Consider the following 24,104-nt stretch of genomic DNA (forward strand, 5'->3'; position numbering starts at 1 on the left):
AGGGAAGAAAGGTTGCTGTTATATTGAAAGCAGTGATATGAAATAGGGAAGTGAGCATGGAAATAAAACCATCGTTACACGACAGTATTATCATCCCCACTCAAACGTATGGAAGTGAAGGCTGGACCTTGTTGGTAGGACAGGCCAAGAGTGAAAGCAATGGAAATTACTTATCTGAGAGGAGTATTTGCAGTTACATGGAGAGACAGACTGAAAAAATAAGGATGTCAATGAGGGACGTGGAGTGGATATGCTTGCGATAGAAGGCGTTAAGAGAAATACGCTGAGGTGGTTTGGCTGTGTGGAGAGGATGGAGAGTTAAGGACTATTAAATTGTATGTGAGTGAAGTGGAGGGGGGGGAGGGAGGGGGAGACCAACCATGAGATGGAGGGATGGAGTAGAGAGGTATATGCGAGAAGGGAGTGTAAGTTGGGGGGGGGGGAGGCTCAGCGAAATGGCAGGGGACAGGGCGACATGGAGGCGATTTGCGATTTGTTTACAGGATTGAGGCGTCTGGCTATAGATAGATAGACATACCTTGGTTACGAGCCGTCCTTTGGTTACAAATAATTACGAATGATGCCTCTTGGTTACGAGTCAGCCCTTTGGTTAAGAATCGGACCCTAGGTTACGAGTATGATGCCTCTTCGTTACGAGTCGACCCTTTGGTTGCGGATCATCCTCTCAGTTATGAATAGGTCCCTTGGATATTAACTGATCCTGTTATGCTGGGTGTTTTAGGTCGACTTCTCGCCCTAAGAACACCAGCTATGGAGCGAGGTCCTCCTTCGAGACCGGAACTAGAACACACTACTAGAGGAGCAGGGCACAAAAACTCGGCAGACCACCTTTACACATATATTGCTTTAATTGTACTTCCTTACAATATACATACAACTGCATACAGTATAGGATATAAGGACAGCATCAGACTTCGATACAAAATAGCTGCTACACACCATACATACAAATTTAATTTCCATGGGTCACAATATTCACTGATAGTACACAGGGGTGACAGGGACAGGTTACATAGTCTTTCCCTTACAGTCCTAGTGTACCACTCGTTAGTTCAAGACTTAGGTAATTCTCACTGTACATTAAGGGTGCCATTACGGTGAGTATAGTCACCGTTAGTTCTCAATATATCACCAATATGAATATGACATATACTCGTAACACAGACTCTGTCAGTCCTTGTCCTTTGCAGTGTCACTGACATTACACTAGTGGGCTTCCTGGGCTGCTGAAACCTGGGCTGGATCAGAGGTGACGTCCGGGCATAGGGGGCTGGTCCTTGGACGTGCTCTCCTATAGGGAGCACAGGACTACTGCAGGGGGAGTAGTCGCCCGAGTGTGGTCGTGGTCTGGGGTGCAGGGAGGCCCTCTCTGAGTGGGGCCTCAACCTGATAGGTGGCCCTCGGGGCTGGGGCCGAACAAGGCCAGTAGAAACGCCTGCCGCCGTTCACTCAGGGTGGAGGGCCGTCGGTGGGAGGAGCTCAGGAGTTCCCACCCCAGGGTCCTGGGGACGTCCCTGGGTGGCTGGGGCCTGCAGTCACCACTAGGCTGGACCACTGTCAGGAGTCGTCCGCAGCGTCCCTTCCAGGTGGTGTCCGTCAGTGCCGGACGTCGTCCAGGGGCGATCCGTGGCGCATGGATCCCCTCTCCTGAAATCGGGCCCTGCCACCACTCCTCAAACAGCAGCTCCTCCTGGGGGCCACACCTGTGGGGAGAGTGAGAAGAGCATCCCGCATGGCCTCTGGGTGGTAGGTGGGCTGCACCAGGGACTTCCTCCATTGGGGAAGCCCTAGGGACTGCAGACGAAGGGCGTACAGTGGCCGACCCTTCCCCGACGTGGACAGTGGCCGTCATCTTGGTTCCACAGACCCTGAGGGCAGCAGCTGAAGGGCATACAGTGGCTGCTCCTTCCCCGGTATGGAGAGTGGTCGATACTGTGGTGCTGCTCCCGGAGGAGGTGTAGGCAGATGAAGGTCGTACAGTGGTCGCTCCTTCCCCGACGTGGACAGTGGCTGACGTCACGGTTCTGCCTTGCCCTGGCTTGTCAACCGACGTGCGTACAGTGGTCGTCACGTCCAACCCGGGGTGTACAGTGGCCACCACCGCAAGGCTGGTTCCAGGTGTGGCTGCAGCAGAAGGGCATACAGTGGCCGCTCCTTCCCCAGAATGGACAGTGGCCGATACCTCGGTGCTGCAGGGGGCAACAGCTGAAGGTCGTACAGTGGCCAATCCTTCCCCGGTATGGACAGTGGCCAATATCACTGTGCTGCTTGGGACTGCCTGAAGATAAGTCCCACCCTGACCCCTGGCGAGGGCTGGCCCGGCTGAGATGTAGTCTGCCGGTACTGTCTAGTCGTTGGCCGTGTTGAGGAAAAGAGCAGCGTATGGCCGTGGCATAGGGCCCGTCTCGCTCGAACCTGGCGCTAGCGCTACCTGCCCCTCCGTGGTCTCCTCCTGGGGTGGGGGTGGGGCCGTTGCTCCGTCCTAGGGGAGGGGGGGACTCCGCGGGGGACTCCGCGAGAGTGTGTATTTCAGATCCCTTGGTTACGAACAGGCCTCTTGGATTTGAATAGGCCCCTTGGTTACGAATATGTCTCTTGGTTTTGAATAGGCCGCTTGGTTACGAATCGGTTCCTTGGTTAAGAATAGGCCCATCGGTACGGAATAAGCCCCTTGGTTACGCATCGTGAAATGAGCTGCAAAAAGACGATAATCAGGGTCACGTGATGGTGAAAAGAGTTTAATAGACATCACGCAGCAGACAAGTGTTATCGGTGATGACATGGCCAGACCAACTTCATTATGTACTCATCACTATGACCTAGCGTTTTTATGGTGCTAACAGCACGTTTCCTTAGGATTTTGATGTACCGAAAAGGATATTTAGTTATCAGCAGATAATAATAGTATTTCTGTTACAGGGTCACTATGAGCGTACATTTCTATGGCACTGATAATATATGTCTTTAGGATTTGACTAACCATTTTTCTTTAACAGGGGATGATATATTTTCAGCATATTTGAAAAATAAAGTAAATTTATTTTAAGCATAATTACAATAATGTAAGGTAAGCTAAACATTTTTCTACATGACAAATAGCAACGGAAATATTTAATCTTAAAGAAAGAATACATGCAAATCTCTGAAGTCACGAACGAGTACCCGGACGGCGAAATTTACGCAATATCAAAACAAAGATGAGCAGGGATGAGGAGTTGTTGACATAACACTGATAAACCTCCTGAGGGACAAGTAAACTGCTAATCCAGAGAAGAAATTATGACATAAGGACAAAGGAGAGTGAAATTAGTTACAAAGTGTCGCTATGTCAGAGGAAATCGGTCTAGAATTGGAGCGGCAGCAGGAAAGGTAAGGGAACCCGTACAGATTTTGTAAGATTTTTCTCGCATAACTTATAGAATGTGCGTGATAAAGCCCTTTTGTTTTCATCTGATGGAACTGGGTCCCTCATACAACTCAAATACTGGGTGCCAAGTTTTGACAAAGTGCAGGAAAGCTTCCATTAACAAAAGAAAAATTTATGACTAGGATTATCTTGCATTATCGGTATTTGTATCATGCATTTGCCACACAGATTCTACGGAAATAGCATTTATATTACTAAAGAGCATCGAGTTAGGTTTGTTAATGTTGGCACTGGTGTCCTACTGATGACAGTGGGTCAGTTTGGACCATGAAACTCATTTGTCACAAATCTTTCCGGCCACTGGTAGTTAGGCTCCGTTAAAGTAAGTTAAGTTAGGTTAGATTAAATTAGGTTAGTTGGAATGATCAGTTTGAGGCAGATAGATTTTGGAGCTTAAACTACTTGAAAGTCTGACATGGTAGGTGGCTGCTTGCCATGGTTTGCATATAACTTTTTTTTTTTTTTTAATGCAAGAAAGAAGGAACCAAAGGCCAGGAGCCCAAAAGCCATTCCTTCCAAGAAAAAAAACAACACAAAAGAGCTAAATTCAAAATCCGTTCATTTCGAGATGCCTGGACGCACTGCATTTGAAAGACTGGAGATCATAGGAAGTAGGAAATACAGACAGAGGGAGGCAGTTCCAGAGTTGACTTGTTGCATAAATGAAGGACTGGAAGTAACAATTAACTCTTGCATTAGAGAGTTGGACAGAAAAGGGATGGGAGTTTGTTGCTAGACGGGTGCTTGCTAAGCACCTGTCGTAGTGGTGGAGGGATGCAAGCAGACAGTTCAGAGGAGCAGTGGTGAGGTTGTGTAATTGGTATCTTCAAAATTACACATTTCTTCAACTTTTCAAATGTTACAGTACAAAGATAATTATTTTAGTCAGTTGAAAAAAGAAATACAATTGCAAATTTGGTAATCCCTAAGGAGACATAGAACCACATCTTAAATACTGTATTACAGAAAACTTTTACCTACCTTTGAATTGATTCAGGGCCTTTGTAATGGTGCACACAAGTGCATGTTCGAGTATGAAGAGGATCCATTGATAAACAAAAAAATATGAATACATAAGTGGTAGGTTAGGTTAGGGTAAGTTTGGTTCAGTTAGCATAAAATAGATTAGGTTCGTTTAGGATAGTGTCATGTCACCATGGTTGTTCAATCTGTTCATGGATGGGGTAATAAAAGAGGTACAAGGTAGGTAGTGGATGTTAGAGTGGCCCTAGTGAGAGAGGATAGTGTTTGGAAACTCCCTCTACTGTTGTTTGCAGATGATACTGTGTTGTTGAGTGAAGACGAAGGGGAGCTGCAAGGCTTGGTGGATGAGTTTGGGACAGTGTGTAAGAAACGGAATCTAAAGGTGAATGTAGGGAAGAGTAAAGTGATGGTCTTTGAGAGAGGTGAAGTCAGTGAATGTACAGCGAGGTTGGATGGTGAGGAATTGGAAAATGTGAGTACGTTTAAGTACTTGGGTAGTGTGATGAGTAAGGATGGAGGTTTGGAGGGTGAAGTGCTTGAAAGGGTACAGCAGGGAAGAAAGGTTGCTGGTTCTTTGAAAGCAGTGATGAGAAACAGGGAAGTGAGCATGGAAGTGAAAAAGTTACTACATCACAGTATTGTGATACAAACTCTAACATATGGAAGTGAAGCTTTGGATGTTGTTGGAAGGACACAAGTCAAGAGTGAGAGCAGTGGAAATGAGTTATTTAAGAGGAGCCTGTGGAGTCACATGGAGAGACAGGCTGATGAATGAGGATGTAAAGGAGCGTTGTGGTGTGGATGTGGATGTGATAGGAAGCGTTATGAGGAACACACTGAGGTGGTTTGGCCATGTGGAGAGGATGGAGGGTGAAAGACTGACGAAGAGAATGTATGTGAGTGAGGTGGAGGGAGGAAGAGGAAGGGGGAGGCCGAGCATGAGATGGAGGGATGGGGTGGAGAGGTATATGAGAGAGGGGAGTGTGAGTTGGGAGCAGGGCAGTGAAATGGCGGAGGACAGGGCGACGTGGAGGCGATTTTTTTGTGGCCACCCCAAACGGGATTGAGGCGTCAGGCAATAGATAGATAGATAAAATAGGATAGGATAAACAAGGTTGGGTTAAGTTTAAAAAATTTAGACTATCTATCTCTCAACAGTCAGGTGTCATAATCCTGTAAGAGGTGGAGATTTAACTTTGAGTTAGTTGTTTTACATGGAGGGGCACTAACCCTCCACCAACCTGCTTGTTTACAGGTAGGGAACGTGTGGGTTGGTTATATGGTTACCACCCAGCATTGTACATATTTCCTGATTTACAAGAAACCATTAGTCTGGTCACTCAATGTAAAGCCACCTGAAAAGGAACGAAGAGTACAGGAATAAATATTGATGGGAAAGATGGGAGAAAAGAGGAGGAGGCAGACATAGAAAAAAGAATGGTAAAGATGAAGGAAGAAGTAGGCAGTACTACATCAAGTGAGTGTTTGATTTTGATCAGTAAGCATGATAAAGGTAATTTTGTTCAAAAATAGGGTTTTAAGATGGTATCTGTCTGTCTTCATGCCCCGGTGTCTGTTTGTCTTTGGCATAGTTAGGGATTTTTAACAAACACCACTTTTTAAATGCTTTTCACTACCTTAAAAGAAAAGTTAAAAAATGAAACTTGATAAGGCAATCAGAAAATACTGTGTATATATATATATATATATATATATATATATATATATAATTAATATATATATGTATATATATATATATATATATAATTAATATATATATGTATATATATATCTATCTATCTATCTATTGCCAGACGCCTCAATCCCGTTTGGGGTGGCCACAAACAAATCGCCTCCAAGTCGCCCTGTCCCCCGCCATTTCACTGCCCTGCTCCCAACTCACACCCCCCTCTCTCATATACCTCTCCACCCCATCCCTCCATCTCATCCTCGGCCTCCCCCTCCCTCTTCCCCCCTCCACCTCACTCATATACACTCTCTTTGTCAGTCTTTCACCCTCCATCCTCTCCACATGGCCAAACCATCTCAGTGTTTCCTCATAACGCTTCCTATCACATCCACATCCACACCACAACGCTCCTTTATATCCTCATTCGTCAGCCTGTCTCTCCACGTGACTCCACAGGCTCCTCTTAAATAACTCATTTCCACTGCTCTCACTCTTGACTTGTGTCCTTCCAACAATGTCCAAGCTTCACTTCCGTACGTTAGAGTTGGTATCACAATACTGTCATGTAGTAACTTTTTCACTTCCATGCTCACTTCCCTGTTTCTTATCACTGCTTTCAAGGAACCAGCAACCTTTCTTCCCTGCTGTACCCTTTCAAGCACTTCACCCTCCAAACCTCCATCCTTACTCATCACACTACCCAAATACTTAAACGTACTCACATTTTCCAATTCCTCACCATCCAACCTCGCTGTACATTCACTAACTTCACCTCTCTCAAAGACCATCACTTTACTCTTCCCTACATTCACCTTTAGGTTCCGTTTCTTACACACTCTCTCAAACTCATCCACCAAGCCTTGCAGCTCCCCTTCGTCTTCACTCAACAACACAGTATCATCTGCAAACAACAGTACAGGGAGTTTCCAAACACTATCCTCTCTCACCAGGGCCACTCCAACATCCACTACCCTACCTTGTACCTCTTTTATTACCCCATCCATGAACAGATTGAACAACCATGGAGACATGACACATCCCTGTTTCAAACCAACTTTCAAAGAGAAAAATTCACTTAGTTCACCATCCACACGCACTGCAGCCTTCGCATCATCGTACATACTCTTCACAGCATTCAACAACTTCCCATCTACTCCATATATTCTTAACACTTTCCACAATCCTTGTCTATCCACCCTGTCATATGCTTTCTCCAAATCCATGAAAGCTGCATACAACTTCTTTCCCTTTTCTAGAAACTTTTCCACTAAAGATCTAAGAATGAATATCTGATCTGCACAACCTCTTCCCTTCCTAAAGCCTCCCTGTTCTTCTCCAACTAATTTCTCTGTTCTTTCTCTAACTCTGTCTATAAGTATCCTACCATACACTTTTCCTATTATACTAAGAAGACAAATGCCCCTATGATTACCACACACTTCTTTTTCCCCTTTTCCTTTGTCTATCTATCTATCTATAGCCCGACGCCCTAATCCCGCAAAGGGTGGCCGCAGACAAAACGCCTCCAAGTCACCCTGTCACCCACCATTTGACTCCCCTCCCCCAACTCACCCCCCCCTCCCTCATATACCTCTCCCTTTGTACAAGGGAATAATTATACCTGACTTCCAATCCTCCGGGACTCTACCTTCCTCCCAGGCCAATCTGCACATCTTCCACATCCATATATATATATATATATATATATATATATATATATATATATATATATATATATGTCTATATATTTATTTAATTATTTATTTATTTATATTTGTATATATATATTATTACACTGTACCATTATACTATTTTGGGCACATGTATTGGTGTTACAATTATTAATACCGTACATAAAATCATCAGCATATGTAGCTGTAAATTGCCAAACACCAGTTCTAGAAGATCATCATCAGCTGTCCTCAGGCTGGCTTTGCTGCTGAGCCTTCATGACTTGCAGTAACCAACCCCACAGTGTGCATGACTGTGTATGTTTCAGTCTCCTTTCTTAATGTTGCAGTCTCCTCTCTGAATGTTGCAGTCTTATTTCCAAATGTTGCAGTCTCCCCTGGACCACGTGTTTTGAAACCTGTACCTCTCGGCCATTTTGCCCACGGTAATGCAGTTACATTAGGCTATTCATACTTTCTGAGAGCTACTGTATTCAGTTATTATGTAATATGTTCTGATATGTTATTCATTCCCTTTATTGATACTACTTTACTGAGCAAAGGCAGCGCTGTTTGTAAGCCAGGGTGAAGTTTCAAATCACTGCAGACCTCTTGAATGTGGATGGCGTTCTTTGCTTGATCCCTTGCAACAAAGGTAAAAATAACTGAACTGGATAATTTTCATATCATGGCATTGTCAAAGATCAGTGAATGTATTATGTACTGTATACCATAGTAGTAGTAGTAACAGTTTTGATAGCAGCAGCAGCAGCAACAACCTCAGGCTTATCTGAAGGTGAACCTGATGGACTGCAGGCTGAAATTACCACCCTCCTGAAGTCCACTATCCTCTTCTGGGGGAGATAGGGAGGGAGTCAAAAGACATTAGTACAGCTGGGCATGAAGCTGCTTAGTTATATCAGTGCCACCACATGAAGACATCCCTCTCCAGTACCCACATTTATCAGCACATAAGATTGACTTATGTTTCTTATCTAGGGTCAAGAACTGGGGGTATCTAGTGCTGTGTGATAAATTGTAACCCTGAATTGTGGTGGGAGTGTAGCAGCCCTCTCCATTCACTGAAGTTATGCAGAGATATTCATTATTATTATAATCATTGAAAAATCTCACTAGTTGGAAAAAACTATACAGATACAGTAGTTAAATTTTTTGAAGATACAACAGTGCAGCCACTTCCATTCAGTGAAGAAATACGATGCAGAGCATTATTTTTGGTATAATATTTAAGAAATCTCAGTCGAGTGAAAGAAATTACATGTAGATATTGAAGCTGTGTTTATTGTGAAGACATGACAGTTTTGGCCTAATTGCTCAATCAGTCTTGCTTTTACTACAGTACTCTGCTGTTTTGGAATATCAAAAGACTCTGTGTTGTTCCCTGACATGCAGTCTGACTGTTACCAGTTTACAATCTTGGTTCTTTTTAACTCCTAAAGCGCGGCCGTCGACAGCCGACCCCCCCCCGTGTGGCGGGGTTGTATCGCTGTCTGAGTACCTGTAGGAAAATATTTGCCAAAAATCAGAGATAAACCCTAGAACATTATAATTTTTATGGCAGATAGTACTTACATTCAGCTTTCTCCAGAGACAGGTGTTGAGCCTTCGTGGACTACCCAAGGACTTGTGGAGACTTGCAAAGTTGGGTAACAAATTCTTCACTTTCACACCTCCAGCAACCCGGTTTCCCCTCTACCACAGCCTCATTCTGTCACAGTAAACTTTATACTACAACGTACAAGTAGTTTGGAATCCTTATTTGTACAATAAGCACTGAAAATAAGGCTAAAATCAACGAAGCGTACGGCCGACATGCAGCGCGGCGGCGGTCTTCCTGTCACTCAACAAACATTTCCATTTTCACAGCTAAAAACACGTATACTACATTATTTTCAATCATATTACTTCCCAAAAGATCACCGCGGCGCGCCTTTTATTCTGCCTTACGCCCTTCACTTTATTCTCGTTCCTGTCGGCCGGTCGCACTGACTCGGAAGAGCTAGAACTCGCCATAATGTCACTTTCAAAGCCTGCGGTAAACTGACGCTAAACAGGGGCAAACCGCATGAAAAAAAAGCTAGTGTGACAACTGGGGAAACAAGCTTTTCCTATTAGCATAAACTGCTTGTGAGAGGAGAGCGCAGATTTACAGTTCTGAGCAGTCAGAGCGCTGCCATATATCACAGCCAGGCTGGCCGGGCCGTGTTGGGGGGGAGGGGGGAAAAATGCTATACTTGGCAGCAACGGAGGTCAGTAGTACAAAGGTAAAGTATGCTAATTGTAGCTAAAGGGTGGTGGTACTGATAGACAATTCCAGCTGGAACATCCTTGCCCACATTTATTCAAAATTAACTCGAATCAAACGCGACGATCCGCCGTTATGTCCTTTTTGGCAAGTGTCGCAAACGCGATGACCCGCGCTTCAGGGGTTAAAGACTGTGTGTACCTACTCATTAAACAGTCTTGTGTTTATTGCTTAACTGTCTCTGAATTATGTGAAGACTGTGCTTACACAGGAAATAATGCTGCATACATTAATTTACTGTCTCGGATTATAAAAGACTGTATATTTACTCAGCAAATGACTACTGCATTAAAAGTCCTCCAATGCGACCACCAATAATCCAAATATCCCAATCTTTCGTATTTCTCAAGATGAAATTTTTCTAATTTTTCTGAGCCTTATCTAAGGATTTATCTGGCATGGCCTTGCCCTTGGACTTGGATGTACCTGCCTGCAACTATTCATATACACTTCTGTGTATTTCCAGTGAATAAAACATAACCCATATCATTTTAATCTGTCTATCTATCTATTGCCAGACGCCTCAATCCCGTTTGGGGTGGCCACAAACAAATCGTCTCCAAGTCGCCCTGTCCCCTACCATTTCACTGCCCTGCTTCCAACGCACACCCCCCTCTCTCATATACCTCTCCACCCCATCCCTCCATCTCATCCTCGGCCTCCCCCTCCCTCTTCTCCCCTCCATCTCACTCACATACACTTTCTTCGTCAGTCTTTCACCCTCCATCCTCTCCACATGGCCAAACCACCTCAGTATGTTCCTCATAACGCTTCCTATCACATCCACATTTCTGGTGAATAAAACAATAACCCATATCATTTTAAGTGTTTATTTAATGATCGTTTACATAATTCTAAAGTTTTCAAAGGTCCCACCCAATAGTCTGGAGAAAACACCAGTCCGAAGGACCCTCGCTCCCCTGCGATTCGGATTAAAGGACTTTTACTATATAAGTGTACTTAGTAGACAACCAAAATGCATCTCCTGCAAATCAAAGGAACAATAGTCATCTTTCTTATGCTTACTGTGCTGCACCAAACCTCAGCAGTGGAAAATGGTGCTGATATTAGCCCTGATTATGCCAAGTGGAAAGGGGCACTTCTTGTGATGTCAGAAGTGCCTCAGTATGACCAGTCTCTGTGGCCGCTCATTTATGAAGACCGGGACAATCCGGAGATAGAGTGTGTGGAGGGACCCAGCCCCGAGGAAGTGGATGAATGATAAGTTTGCCTCAAATTTTATTGGGTTGTTTTTAATTTACTGTTCAGTAATTCCTCACTTAATACTGTAGGTGTTCCTAAATTCTACCATGTCAAGAGTGAGAGCAGTAGAAATGAGTTACAGTATCAGAGAGGAGCTTGTGGAGTTACATGGAGAGACAGACAGACAAATGAAGAACAAATGAACACTGTGGTGTTGATGTGGATGTGCTAGAATACAGAAGTACTTTGAGAAACTTTGGTGATTTGGAGAGAATACAAAATTAGAGAGAGATGAGTAAACTGTACTTCACCAATAGTAAGAGCAAGGCATTGAAGATGATGATGATTATGATGATATACTTGGGTTTAAGGGATTATTGTACAGTATCGCCCATCAGGTATAACTGCATCATCTGAGGAGGAAGCAAGGTGTCGGAGATTATGATGATGATGATGATGATGATGTACAGTACTTGGATTGAAAGAGTGATGTATGGTATGCCTCACCAGGTCACTGTGCCTCTGAACTGTCTGCTTGTAACACTCCATCACTACGGCAGGCACTTAGCACCCGTCTAGCAACAGACTCTCATCCCTTTTCTGTCCAACTCTCTGATGCAAGAGTAAACTGCTACTCCTAGTCCTTCATGTATGCAACAGGTCAACTCTGGAACTGTCTCCCTCTATCTGCTTTTCCTACTGCCTATGATCTCCAGTCTTTCAAACACAAATGAATGGACCTTAAATTTGGCTCTCTGTTGTCTTGGTTTTTGTTTTTTTCTTGGAGTGAGCAGTTTGCAGGCCCCTGGCCTTTGGCTCCTTCTTCCTTTCATTAAAAAAAAAAAAAAGAAGAGTACTGGTAGCTATTTCATTATTAATACTAAAAATCATTTTCTGTGTTTACTTCCCATCCCACCAGCTGGTTTGGAAGTTGGCTGCGATGGTGCCCGACATCCCTCAGCCTGCTCAGGGAAGCAGAGAAGGCGCTGCTCTCAAGTAAGTTTGTCATGGGTGCCTCCAGTGTTTGGTAAAAGATGGAGTCCAAAGCATTCCATTTATTATCCATAGGTGGCTGGGTGTGCCAGAAAGCATTAGGAGAAGTACTGTACTTTGAACAAGGAATGAGAGACTGAGTGTGATGGAGGGGGGAGGATACATCCCCATTGTATCTCTGTCTCCAGTCACCATTTTCATCTCTCCATTTCATTCACCATTTTCTCTCAACCGGCAGATCTGAAAAGCAGTTACCGAGGCCGTTATGTGAGTGTGGGATGCTGTGTGGGGTCAAATGAGTCGCAGGTATGGACGGTCAGCCTTAACGAGGGCTCCAGCAACATGCCTTTGGTCCTCTTGCATGGGTTCGGGTCCGGGGTGGGGTTGTGGTGTTTAAATTTGGACGCTCTCTCTGCCGACCGCCCTGTTTATGCCATAGATATTCTTGGTATGTTATTCCTTCAACAGGTGTCTCTTTTGTAGTTTACTCTTATTGCTACTACATTATTTTATTCAGTTTAGGAGAGTCCTCTAGTAGAGAAGTTAATGAAAGTTTTATTTAACCCTTACAGCTTAGAAAATCTCCATTAAACTGAATAGATTGTCTGTACCTGTAGTTACCAAGAATAAAGTAAACAAGAGATAATATGAATTTGGTGAAGGGGTTGTTGCTGTAAGTTTTGTTCTTAATTTGCTGTTATGTATACAGTACCTGTATTACCATTTCCAGTGAAAGGTGTATTTTTGCATATTATCACCAGAACTTCCTCATTATATTACGGTACAGTGTTTAGTGGTAACAACTGGTCAAAAATGATTTTACTGATGGTGTACTGTACCTGTAAAAAGTATCACATCTAATACAGTCTTTTGAATCAAAGTTAAGACAATGGCAATTCACAGTTTTGTAATGCTAGTACTGTAGTAACATATCTTAAGTATTTTATTAAGTAATGAATATGTTCATCATCATCATTAATGTTATAATTTCCTGGATTTCAGTGTTGTGATTTTCAGCATTTCTTTATTTTGATTTTCCAGGATATGAATTTCAGGATTATTATTTTGAGGAGTTCAGTGTTATTTTGAGGATTGGAATTGGAGAGAGACACCTTTACTTTTGTGGCACTGATATAACCAGGTGGCTCCTCAGCCCATTTATACAAATGTCCCTCAACTCCCCCCCTATCCTGGAGAGAAGGATGGTGGGCTGCAGGAGAAGGGTAGTTTCAACCTCCAGCCCATTGGGTTCATGTTTAAGTTGAACCTGGGGCCTTAACTTCTGTGCCTACTATGCATGTTATGATTTTCAGGGTTTGGTCGCAGCTCCCGCCCACATTTCACCAAGGACCCTCTTGAAGCAGAGCGAGAGTTCATTACATCCATTGAGATGTGGAGACAGAAGATCGGCCTTGAGAAGTTCATTCTGCTTGGCCACTCCTTTGGGGGCTTCCTGGCTGCTTCGTATGCTATCAAACACCCTGACAGGTAGAGATGGGCATTTAGGATGTATGTCTAGTTTGTGGATGATGTTAGAAAGGAATGACTTCTTGTGGTGGCACCAATATAACCCTGCAGTTCCACAGCTGTATTCACCAAAAGAAGAATGGTGGCTTGCAGGAGGAGAGTTTCAGCTTGCAGTCCACTGATATCATGCTTTAATTGAACCTGAGGCTACAACTACATCTACTACTACTTGCATCTTGGATGGGTAAAAACAATTTTGATGGTGATGATTCTTGGACTTTTTTTTTTGGGGGGGGGGCTTCCTTGCTGCCTCCTATGCCATCAAGCACCCTGACAGGTAGACATTGACAGTACAGTATTTTGATTTTGCAATATGCACAATAATAACTGCTGAATGTAAGTATATTGATAGAGATCAGTAAATTTTTTCTTTGTTTCAATCTTTTTTCTTTCATTCCTTCTTTCTTTCTTTTCTGTTGTCCAATTAAAGCTTACACCCACACTGACGTATGTCATCTTGCATCTTGAAGTACTAAGATACTTTCTCCTCCATCTTTATCATTCTTTTTCTTTGTCAGCCCTCCTCTCTTCTTGTTCTCCCATCTTTCCTGTCACTGTTTATTGCTCTTCTTTCCTTTTCAGGTGGATTTACATTGAGTGACAAGCCTGATGGTTTCCTGTAGGCTATGAAACCATTTATGACGCTGGGTGGTAACCATATAACCAACCCATATGTGTTTCCTACGTGTCAACAAGTGGGTTGGCGGAGGGTTAGTGCCCCTCCCTGTAAAACAGCTAACTCAAAGTCAAACGGGATTATGGCATCTGGCTATAGATAGATAGATAAATAGGTAGAACTAACATGACAAGGGTCACAATGACCACTAGCATTACTTGGTGTTCAGTGTTAGTGGTGGAGTGAGACAGGGTGTATGCACTCCTTCTGGTTTTCACTGGATATGTGGATGAAATTAGTAGAGAGAGGTGAAAATGAGAATGTTGGAAAAGAAATGGAAGCTATTGATGAATGGTTAGAGGTGAAGTGTTTCAAATCTAATAAACACCACAGTAAACAGATGGTGTGTAGATATAATGGGAGTAACAAAGCTTAACAAATTATCTGTTATAACTGTCTTAGCTGCAATTCAGTCCCAACCCAGTATGGAAGGAATGCACAGCATAGACCATTGAGATGAGATCTCCTCTTGGATGCCAGGCTACACAGGTTTTTTATGCATCCTGTTATGTAGATATGACTCTTTTAGCAGAAAAAAAATATGTATATATTTTTGATAGGTGATGATACTTCCTTGTACCTGCAGAGTGCACCATCTTGTCTTGGCTGATCCATGGGGGTTCCCTGAGCGTCCATTGGATGTAGGTGAACGGTACAAGTTTCCATTATGGGTCAAAGCAGTGGGGGCGTTACTTCAGCCATTCAACCCTCTCTTTGTTATTAGGACAGCAGGACCATGGGGTAAGGAGTTTTTCAGTATCTTTAGAGCATGATTGATTAAGAAAATGTTAATATTATGCTGATATATACTGATCTTTCTCTGTGCTATGCTGTGTTGACTCTAACCAGGCATAAAATTCCCATCTCTCTATCTTGAATGTTGAACTGCAACAAGAGATTAACACAAGAATATGATGTTAGTCATAGAGAAGTTTTGTGGAAAGGATGTACAGCCATAATATTGTCTTTTTCTACCTCTGAGCTACAGGAAAAAATCTAGAAATGGATGAAAATGTGGACCAAATTAAGATGAGCAAACTGTAGCTAGAATAAATGAAAAAAATATGCCATAATAGTGAAGACATTACTCAGGTAAGAAAAATGCACTATAGGTTTTCATCAGCATGGGTTAGGGATGTGTTAAAAAATATCACAATCCTTTCCAAACTTTACGGTACTGTTACTTGAGAGAAACTGGCAGGTAGTGCAGTACTGTATTATAAGTAGCCATGAAACTAACAAGCAAATTTTCTGTTTTGCACTAGAATTAATAGTGAAAAAGACTATAAAAAAGGTGAACTACAAAGAGGATGTACTGTATCATAATCCCTTTCTTTCCCTCCCTTCAGGCCCCAAGTTGCTACAGAAGGCACGACCTGACTTAGTACGAAAGTTCTCAGACTTGGTGAAGGACGAGGAAATTATACCCAACTACCTGTACCACTGCAACGCACAGAATCCTACGTAAGCGTGTTATTTATTATTGTTTTGATTCACAGTTGTATTGGACTTATTATATCAGTGCTATCATGCAAAAGCATCCCTCCCCAATATACTCATTGAACCTAACCGTCCTTCAAGATTTGACAGTCTTTCACACCCTCTTGTTTGCTGTCATTCAGAACAGTCCATATTTTTCAATACAGGTGAAAGACATTAATCAGGTAATCACACATGCATAATTACTCCCTCACTCTTTCTCACTCTCTTACACTCACGTATTCACTTATTCTCTCTCACACTCTTTCACTCACTCTTACTCACACTGTCACTCACTCTTTCTTACTCACTGTCATTCACCCACTTTTGCTCACCCACTCTTCCACTCATTTTTAACTAACCAATTTTTTCATCCAGGGGTGAGTCAGCTTTCCACACTCTGATGGCTGGCTTCGGTTGGGCAAAATATCCAATGCTGCAGCGTATGGACTCACTTCGTAAGGGGCTGCCCATCACCCTCATATATGGATCTCGGTCCTGGGTGGATCACGACCCTGGATTCCAGATTAAGTATATGCGGCAGGACTCATATGTGGATGTACAGGTGAGTGTACCCTACTGTAACCTAGCCTCTGATTGCTACAACTCAAAGGGGGTAAATATAGAATGGTAGTATATATATACTGTGTATATATATAACCAAACCATACGTGCTCCCTACATGTCAACAAGTGGGTTGGTGGAGGGTTGGTGCCCCTCCCTGTAAAACAACTAACTCAGTGTCAAATGGCCACCCTTTATGGGATTATGGTGTCTGGCAATAGATATATATATATATATATATATATATATATATATATATATCCTGTGTCTGAACTGGAGGTCATGTGAGTCTCCATATCAAAAATTGGGTTGCAGGGATACCCGGCATTGCCTGGGCCATAAAAGCAAACACTCTACCAGTGACCTCAAATAGCCCAGATCTGAATTTTGACCTCCTAAAACCATCCTTAGGTCACCCTGATTCAGAATATATATGGATCTGGGGGTCTCAGGCCTTTGGTTTGGGTGTGATTGAAGAACAAACAAACAAGGCTGCTCCTTTATATATTCAGATATACACGTACAGTAATGGAGAGAGGGATGGCGTTGGTAACGAATGGTGGTGAATGGAATATCTCAAATTTGTTGTATGCTGATGATGCTGTACTACTGCAAATACCAGCCAAGAACTTGGTAGGATAGTACAGAGTTTTGCTGATATCTGTGAGCATCATGCCTTAAGAGTAAATGTAGAAAAGAGTAAAGTGATGGTTATTGAGAGAGAAGGTGACTCCTAGTGTGATGTTACAGTGAATGGAGAGAGACTGGAATTGGTGAGAAAGTTCAAATACCTGGGTACAGCAATAGAAAAGAGGAAAATGTGCAAAAGAAGTGGAAGGTAGAGAGACACAAGGAAGGAAGTTAGCTGGTGCCACGAAGGCCTCGAGAAGAAACAGAGGCTTGAGTGTTGCAGCTACATGAGGCTTACATGAAGGAGTGTTAGTGCCAATTTACCATATGGATTTGATGCTGGAGTGTGACATGAAAATGAAAAGTCAGGAGTGAGAGCAGTGGAGATAGGACTGCTGAGGAATGTATGTGGAGTATAGATAGTGGATAGGATACGAAGTAACGTGATTCACAAAAGATGTGGAGTGAGAAAGTCTGTGGACACCACAATTGAAGAGAGTGTACTGTGATAGTATGGTCATGTGGAGAGAATGAATATCAATAGAGTGGTGAAAAAGGTATATCTGAGCAAATCTGAAGGAGGGAGGAGGCGAGTTAGGCCAAGGAGAAGGTGGAAGGATATAGTGGATGAGTGTGTGAGGAAGAGAGGTTTGGAAGTCGGTGAGACTAGAGGACTGATAAGAGATTGAGCTGGCTGGATGAATGATATGAGAAGAAGTGCATGATCAGGGATTTGGCACCCCTTTTTAACATGACGGCGTCTGGATTGAGTCTGTCGGATATGTTTATGTGAAGCTACAGAATGTGGCAAAAGTTTTTGGCATATCAGATAGAGCCAGGATTCCGGGGGCTTGTAATGATGAGTGAATGGAAGCATGGCCCACTGGACAGGGCAAACTTGAGCTGTCTGGACGTTACTACTCCTCACCCTGCCCTAGGGTGGGAAAGGAGGTTCGGATGATGATGATGATGATGATGGTTGTATTCCACAGGTGATATCGGGTGCAGGACACCATGTTTATGCTGATCGGGCCCAGGTGTTCAATGGAATTGTTAATCGTATTGGGACATTCACGGACGAGGGCACCCTTCCTCCAGAACCTACTTCCTCACCCACTCCCTCTTTGCAAGGGTCACGGGATGCTGCAGAAACTATGGCCAATATGATCAATGTGAGACTCGACCATCTCAGGGAGGATGAGGAGGCATCACGGGTCTCAGAGGTGGATGAGGAGACTGATTGAGATAGGGTGACTCTAAGATGGGGTAGATCAAGGTTTTCATAGTGGACGTGATGGTAGATTGAATTTCTTATGTTGAATATTAGATAAAATAACAAACTAAGGTTGGGGAATTATGAGAAGGAATAGGTATCCTGGGTTTTGGAAGTGAACAAGGAGAGTGATTGAGACGTGGGGTTTTATAAGAGAAGATAGAATGAGGCTTTGGTGGATGGAAAATTGAAAATTTATGAAATTAAATAGTGGGAAAGGATGATTGACTGAAATTTTTAGATGAAATATATTGGGTGACAAAACAGACTGAGATTAAGGAGAAATAATATAAGAGAATTATAAACTTGAGATCTAGGTAGTAGAGAGGGTGGTAGATTGAAATTTTGAGATATTGAACTTGAATACAGTATTGTATGAAGAGACTGACAAGGATTATGAAGGTACAGTATAAGAGAAGAAAAACTTAGAATTGGATAAGATGTTAGATATTGGATGAAGAGATGAACAAAGATTAAGAAAGGACAGGTATACCCCAGTTTAATGATGCAATTGGTTAAGTTAAAAACCATCGTTAGGTGGGGTATCGTATATCGGGGTAGATTTAACGTGTAACCTATAGGGATGCATGTTACAGCCATGGGTGTCCCCCCAGCCAAGTCCTAAACCCACCCAACTGAGTCCAAAAACAAGTTTAAAGCCAATGTAAGTGGCCTAACAGCTGTAAAAGAAGCTTACCTAAGCCTAACACCTGTAAATAACTCACTATCACCAACAAATAAAATCAGAATATCGTCAAATATAAGTCTAGAAAAAAATCAAGCTTAGTAAGCTTTACCCCACAATGACAATATTCACCCACCTATGGCTAAAACACATTAATCTAAGTCTAAAAGCTGTTTATAACTCAATCTAAACACACAATTTTAGTCTAAAATATCATCAAAATTGGTAAAAAATCAAAACCCATCGTTAAACCGGGGTTTGGCCATCTTTAGGCGGGGTATGGTGGTATTTCTACCCCCATCATTAAGCCGGGGTGTCGCATCTAGAGGTATCGTATATCAGGGTGTACTTGTATAAGAGGAGGTACACAGACACTTGGGTGGTAAGTAAGCATGGTGTAAGATTAAGAAAATATGAGAGGAGATACACACAGTTGGGTAATAAGCATGGTGTAAGATTTAGAAAGTATAAAAGGAGATACACAAACACTTAAGTAGTAAGCATGGAGGTAGATTGAGGTTATAAAGATTTTGAATCATGGACGATGGGACACACTGATATTTTGTTGCTGTTGTGACTCAGACTGAAGTTGACAAAGTATAAAACAAGTTAGACTAGGAGCTTGGTAGTGGAAAGGATGGTAGAAGAAAGTAACCATTTCAGTCTGAATATATGTTAATTGGTTTGATTTTCCACCTTCAATCCAGCACAATATTATCGTTCTTTATTTTTGCATTCTCCAGACAGTATAGTTAACTTTGGAGAAATTGTATGTATTGATGGAGTAAGAATCTGGCTCCATCAGTACATTCACAGCCTACTTTACCTCTCCAAGCATATTAAAATTGTGTGAATGCTGCAAGATAAAATTTAAAATGTCATCAGATCAAAGTGGTTTAATATGTACTACAGTATATACGGTATTGTGTATAAGAACAGACATAAAAAGAAAAATGAATAAGATAAAAAAGTTACTGGAATTTATGATATTGAGAGTAGTATATAATGATAGAGGATGATGAATCAGTAAATTGTGAGATCTGTTTTATGAACAGAGTTGTATTAGGAAATGTTTGCTAGAATAAAAGAAGCACATAAATAATTAGGAACAGGAGGCTAAATTGAATGGTAGGCTATTAGTTGACAAGCATTACCTATTATCCTTTTGTGACTAAAGTTATTTATTGGTAAGAAAAGCAGCAGTTGAAGAAGTTTAGAGCTGTGACTGCTTCTTTTCTTCTGTTACTTTTTTATGGTATAGGTATGATCAGTACGAGTATCAGTATTACTTCTGTCGCTGTTGAGCAGGATTATTTTTATCCATCCATCCATCATCCAATCCTATGTTGCCTCATGAGGAGCATAGGAGCCTGGGGCTAGGCAAGTTGGTCCTGACATTTAAGATGAGAGGGTCCAGCTTCACTCATCCCTGATTGGCATTATGTTAGCAGTAAACCCCAGCCACCCCTTGGATATAAACCAACACAGGCTCAGTCTGACTGGAGCACTGTAATTTCCCACTAAACCACCAGGTACTGTAATTTGGTTATATGGTTACCATCCAGCATAGGAAATGGTTTCCTGGTGTACAGGAAACCATTTTGGCATGTCATCCAGTGTAGAGTTACCAGTAGCCAGAAGGAAGAGGAAAGAATGAAGGAAAGAAAGACAGAAGAGGAAGTGTAAAGTCACCCATAGGCAGAAGGATGAGGAATGAATGAAGGAAAGAAAGACAGAAGAGGAAGGAAGGAATAGAGGAGAGGACAGACACCCAATGCAGCACGACATCGAGTGAGTGGATGGTGAGTGTCCCCACCTACCACAACCATTATTTTTATCATTGGTTTAAGTGTTTCATAAAATGGAAGATTAACCAGAGATAAAAGATATTCAGATCAATGGATGTTTTGTGGGTTTTTAATGGCATTTACACTTTTTTAGAGAATTATTATCAGTAAGCAAGAAACTCAGCCACAAGTAAGTAGTGTCAACATCCAAGCTGAGATCCTTGCATTGTTTCATATCTTATTATACATTTGCAATTTCTTTTTTCACAACAGCTTCCAGCAGCTGTTGGGAATTAATTAGCAGGTTTGACATTTGGTTTAACTTTCAGTCAGGAGAAAACATCAACCATTCATAGCCAGCCTCAGTATGGAGATTCCTTAAAGGAAAGCATGGCATCATTTGATTTTATTTGACGTGTTGAATCATAATTCTGAGCTGTTTAATATTTTAGTTAGTGTAAATTCCTTATTCATATCACCAGTTTACATGTTAATTATAGTTTGCTTAGTGTGTAGTTTTTTGTCTGTATATTGCTTTCAGTATCAGTGTTACCTTAGATATAAGTGCAACAAATATCTGTTTAGGCTATGAGTGAACAGTACAATCATACTAAAGACAAATGAAGACTTACATAGTTGTTAATTATTCTTTACTGTTTTCATGTATCCACCCCTCAGATATCCTTTTGGATGCATCCTCACATTTATATTAAGACAAACCTGAATGTTTTGAAAAGATTTTCTACCATGTGCCTTTTAATACGTAGAAAACAGTACAAGAGGAATGAGAGTGTATTATAGTTAGGGATCATGCATTTACATATTTCAGTAAACAATTTAATTGAGTTAAAACCAAGAATTGAAGTACAGTACTTTAGTTGATGTACCGTGTTAGCCACCTAGCCAACTTTATCAGCCAGTGTATGTAGTTGTAAGTATACTATTTTTACTCTAACTTGGCCTAAAAAAAAACATCTCTTCATCATGATCACAGAATTGTAGTAGTAAATTAAATTTGTAATATAATGTTAGTCATGAAGAAGTGCTGTGGAGATGAAGTAGAGCTTTGTCTTTTACTGCCACAGACCTATGTGAAATTAAGCACAAAAGGACAAAAATCTGGGCCAAGTTAGCGTGGAAGAATTATAGTAATAAGTCGTTGTTAACTGTAACTAGAGTTTAATTTACTTCTCTCGTCCTTCAGCACATCCCACTCCTATTGAATACCTTGATATGCTGATGGCGCATATCTCATTATTAGATCAGACTGAGAGTTCTGTACCAAAACTTTTAATTGTTAGGTGGCTGGAAATCACTCAGTCTTTTACAGTCATTTTTAAAGCACATGATATCTGGGCTTCCTATATCACTGCTGACTGCACTCTGTAATGTGGAATGCAGGCTGACTATACCTATGATCCATAAAATTCGATTTAAAAATTTGGCTTGCATTCCACTTCATGAAATAAGGTATAAGCATACAGGCCTGAGGAACAAGGATGGATGTTTGCAGTTCATTTTTGTGGATAGTGCACCATAGGAGGATAAATTTGTACTCATCATCATCACTATCATCATCAGACATTTTCAAGAGTTGTGGTTTATTCATCATCTTCATTCTGACCTCATTCTCCCATTAAAGGGTGGGGTTGTGTAGAGGTCCATTTCTTGATTTAATAACCTCATCACTCAGTTGATGTATAATTTAATTATTCTTTCTGCTTCAAGGCAGTTTTATTTTTCTTAGGAGAGACACCTATCTGTAGCCCCTCTGGTTCAAAAAGTCTCTTCAAAACTTGATGTAATTATTGGACACTAGCAAAAATAATATTAAAAAGAGAACATTCTTTGACTGATAAGGTCAAGATTTAATTTAATACTACACATCTGTGATGAATGGAATGCTCAGCTGTCGGAAGGAAGCCTATGTAAGGGCGTCAGCATTGTTGTGGTGTATCATTAACATGTTGGTCCCAGGCTTACATGGACATGAACCCAGTGGACTGCAGGCTAGAGTTGCCTTTCTCCTAAAGTCCACCATCTTTTTAAGAGATTGGGAGGAATGTGAGAGATGTTTTATAATAGGGCAGTGGATCCACCTGATCATATTTCAGCCGCCACAGGAAGGCAGCCCTGTCCAACACCTGATGCATCATTAATAAACATATTCAGAAATTCTTGTGTTAATAATTGATCAATTTAAACACTGTGAATAATTGTTGATTATTCTAGTCACTGAAATATAATACTATGATTGGAGAAAGGTGGGCATATCATGACTTCATTGTGCTGTATAAAGAAAGTGCTGTGTGTTTTAGGATTGGAAACTCATGAAGTTTTCCGAACAATAATGTCTTTCACTAAAGCACAGCAGTGTATCATTTGTTAAACCGTTGTGCACACACATACACTGCTCCACCTGTTCACGCACTCCATATTCATATTTCATTCAAACCTCCCCCCCCCCCAGTCCATCCATCCATCATCCAATCCTATGTTGCCCCATGAAGAACGTAGGAGCCTGGGGCAAGCCAAGTTGGTCCTGACATTTAAGTTGAGAGTGACCAGCCTCACTTATCCCTGAGTGGCATCATGTGAGCAGTAAACCCCAACCACCCCTTGAACATAAACTTGCACAGGCTCAGTCTGATTGGAGCACCTTAATTACTCACTAAACCACCAGGGGCCATATTTTGCTTAGATGGTTACCACCCAGCATAGTAAATGGTTTCCTGGTGTACAGGAAACCATTATGCTTGTCACTCAGTGTAGAGTCACCCATAAGCAGAAGGAAGAGGAAAGAATGAAGGAAAGAAAGACAGAAGAGGGAGTGTAAAGTCACCCATAGGCAGAAGGAAGAGGAAAGTATGAAGGAAAGAAAGACAGAAGAGGCAGGAAATTTTCCAGTGTAGTAAAAGAGTCACTCAAGCTTACAGTGTTTACTTTGGTATAACGTGAACCTTATGTTAATGGATATGTTTTATTGCACTCTACTTGACTCACTGAACATGACTAAATCTCATCAGTATTTGAACTTTAAATGCACTTTACCACTATATTTGACTATGTAATATCACAGGCAAAAGTCTGCTAACATTTCCCTAGGGTATTGTAAGGTTTAGCTTTCTTCATGTTGCTGTGGCAGTGAGTTGAAATACAGTAACTTTCA

The 24,104-nt window shown here is 41.8% G+C and overlaps 1 protein-coding gene across 1 annotated transcript; it reads left to right on the top strand.

Moving 5' to 3' along the window:
- The first annotated feature begins 3,208 nt into the window (after positions 1–3,208).
- Positions 3,209–23,433, top strand: LOC145409698 ((Lyso)-N-acylphosphatidylethanolamine lipase-like). The gene is made up of 8 exons (XM_080280052.1): positions 3,209–3,390; positions 12,241–12,317; positions 12,553–12,762; positions 13,628–13,802; positions 15,104–15,258; positions 15,867–15,981; positions 16,375–16,561; positions 18,183–23,433. The coding sequence occupies exons 1-8, from the start codon at positions 3,347–3,349 to the stop codon at positions 18,432–18,434; spliced, it is 1,215 nt and encodes a 404-aa protein (XP_080136178.1). The 5' UTR covers positions 3,209–3,346; the 3' UTR covers positions 18,435–23,433.
- Positions 23,434–24,104: the final 671 nt, after the last annotated feature.

The sequence above is a fragment of the Coenobita brevimanus genome, chromosome 82 (genome assembly GCF_032717465.1).
Source record: "Coenobita brevimanus isolate Jiangsu-jjx chromosome 82, ASM3271746v2, whole genome shotgun sequence".
NCBI classification, from domain to species: domain Eukaryota; kingdom Metazoa; phylum Arthropoda; class Malacostraca; order Decapoda; family Coenobitidae; genus Coenobita; species Coenobita brevimanus.

What these genes read in the sequence shown, in the direction of transcription:
- LOC145409698 (XM_080280052.1), top strand. Translation starts at nt 3,347, where the DNA reads ATGTCAGAGGAAATCGGTCTAGAATTGGAGCGGCAGCAGGAAAG. An exon ending in TAGGACAGCAGGACCATGGG is followed by an intron (nt 15,259 to 15,866) that starts GTAAGGAGTTTT and finishes CCCTCCCTTCAG; the next exon opens with GCCCCAAGTTGCTACAGAAG. An exon ending in TGCAACGCACAGAATCCTAC is followed by an intron (nt 15,982 to 16,374) that starts GTAAGCGTGTTA and finishes TTTTTCATCCAG; the next exon opens with GGGTGAGTCAGCTTTCCACA.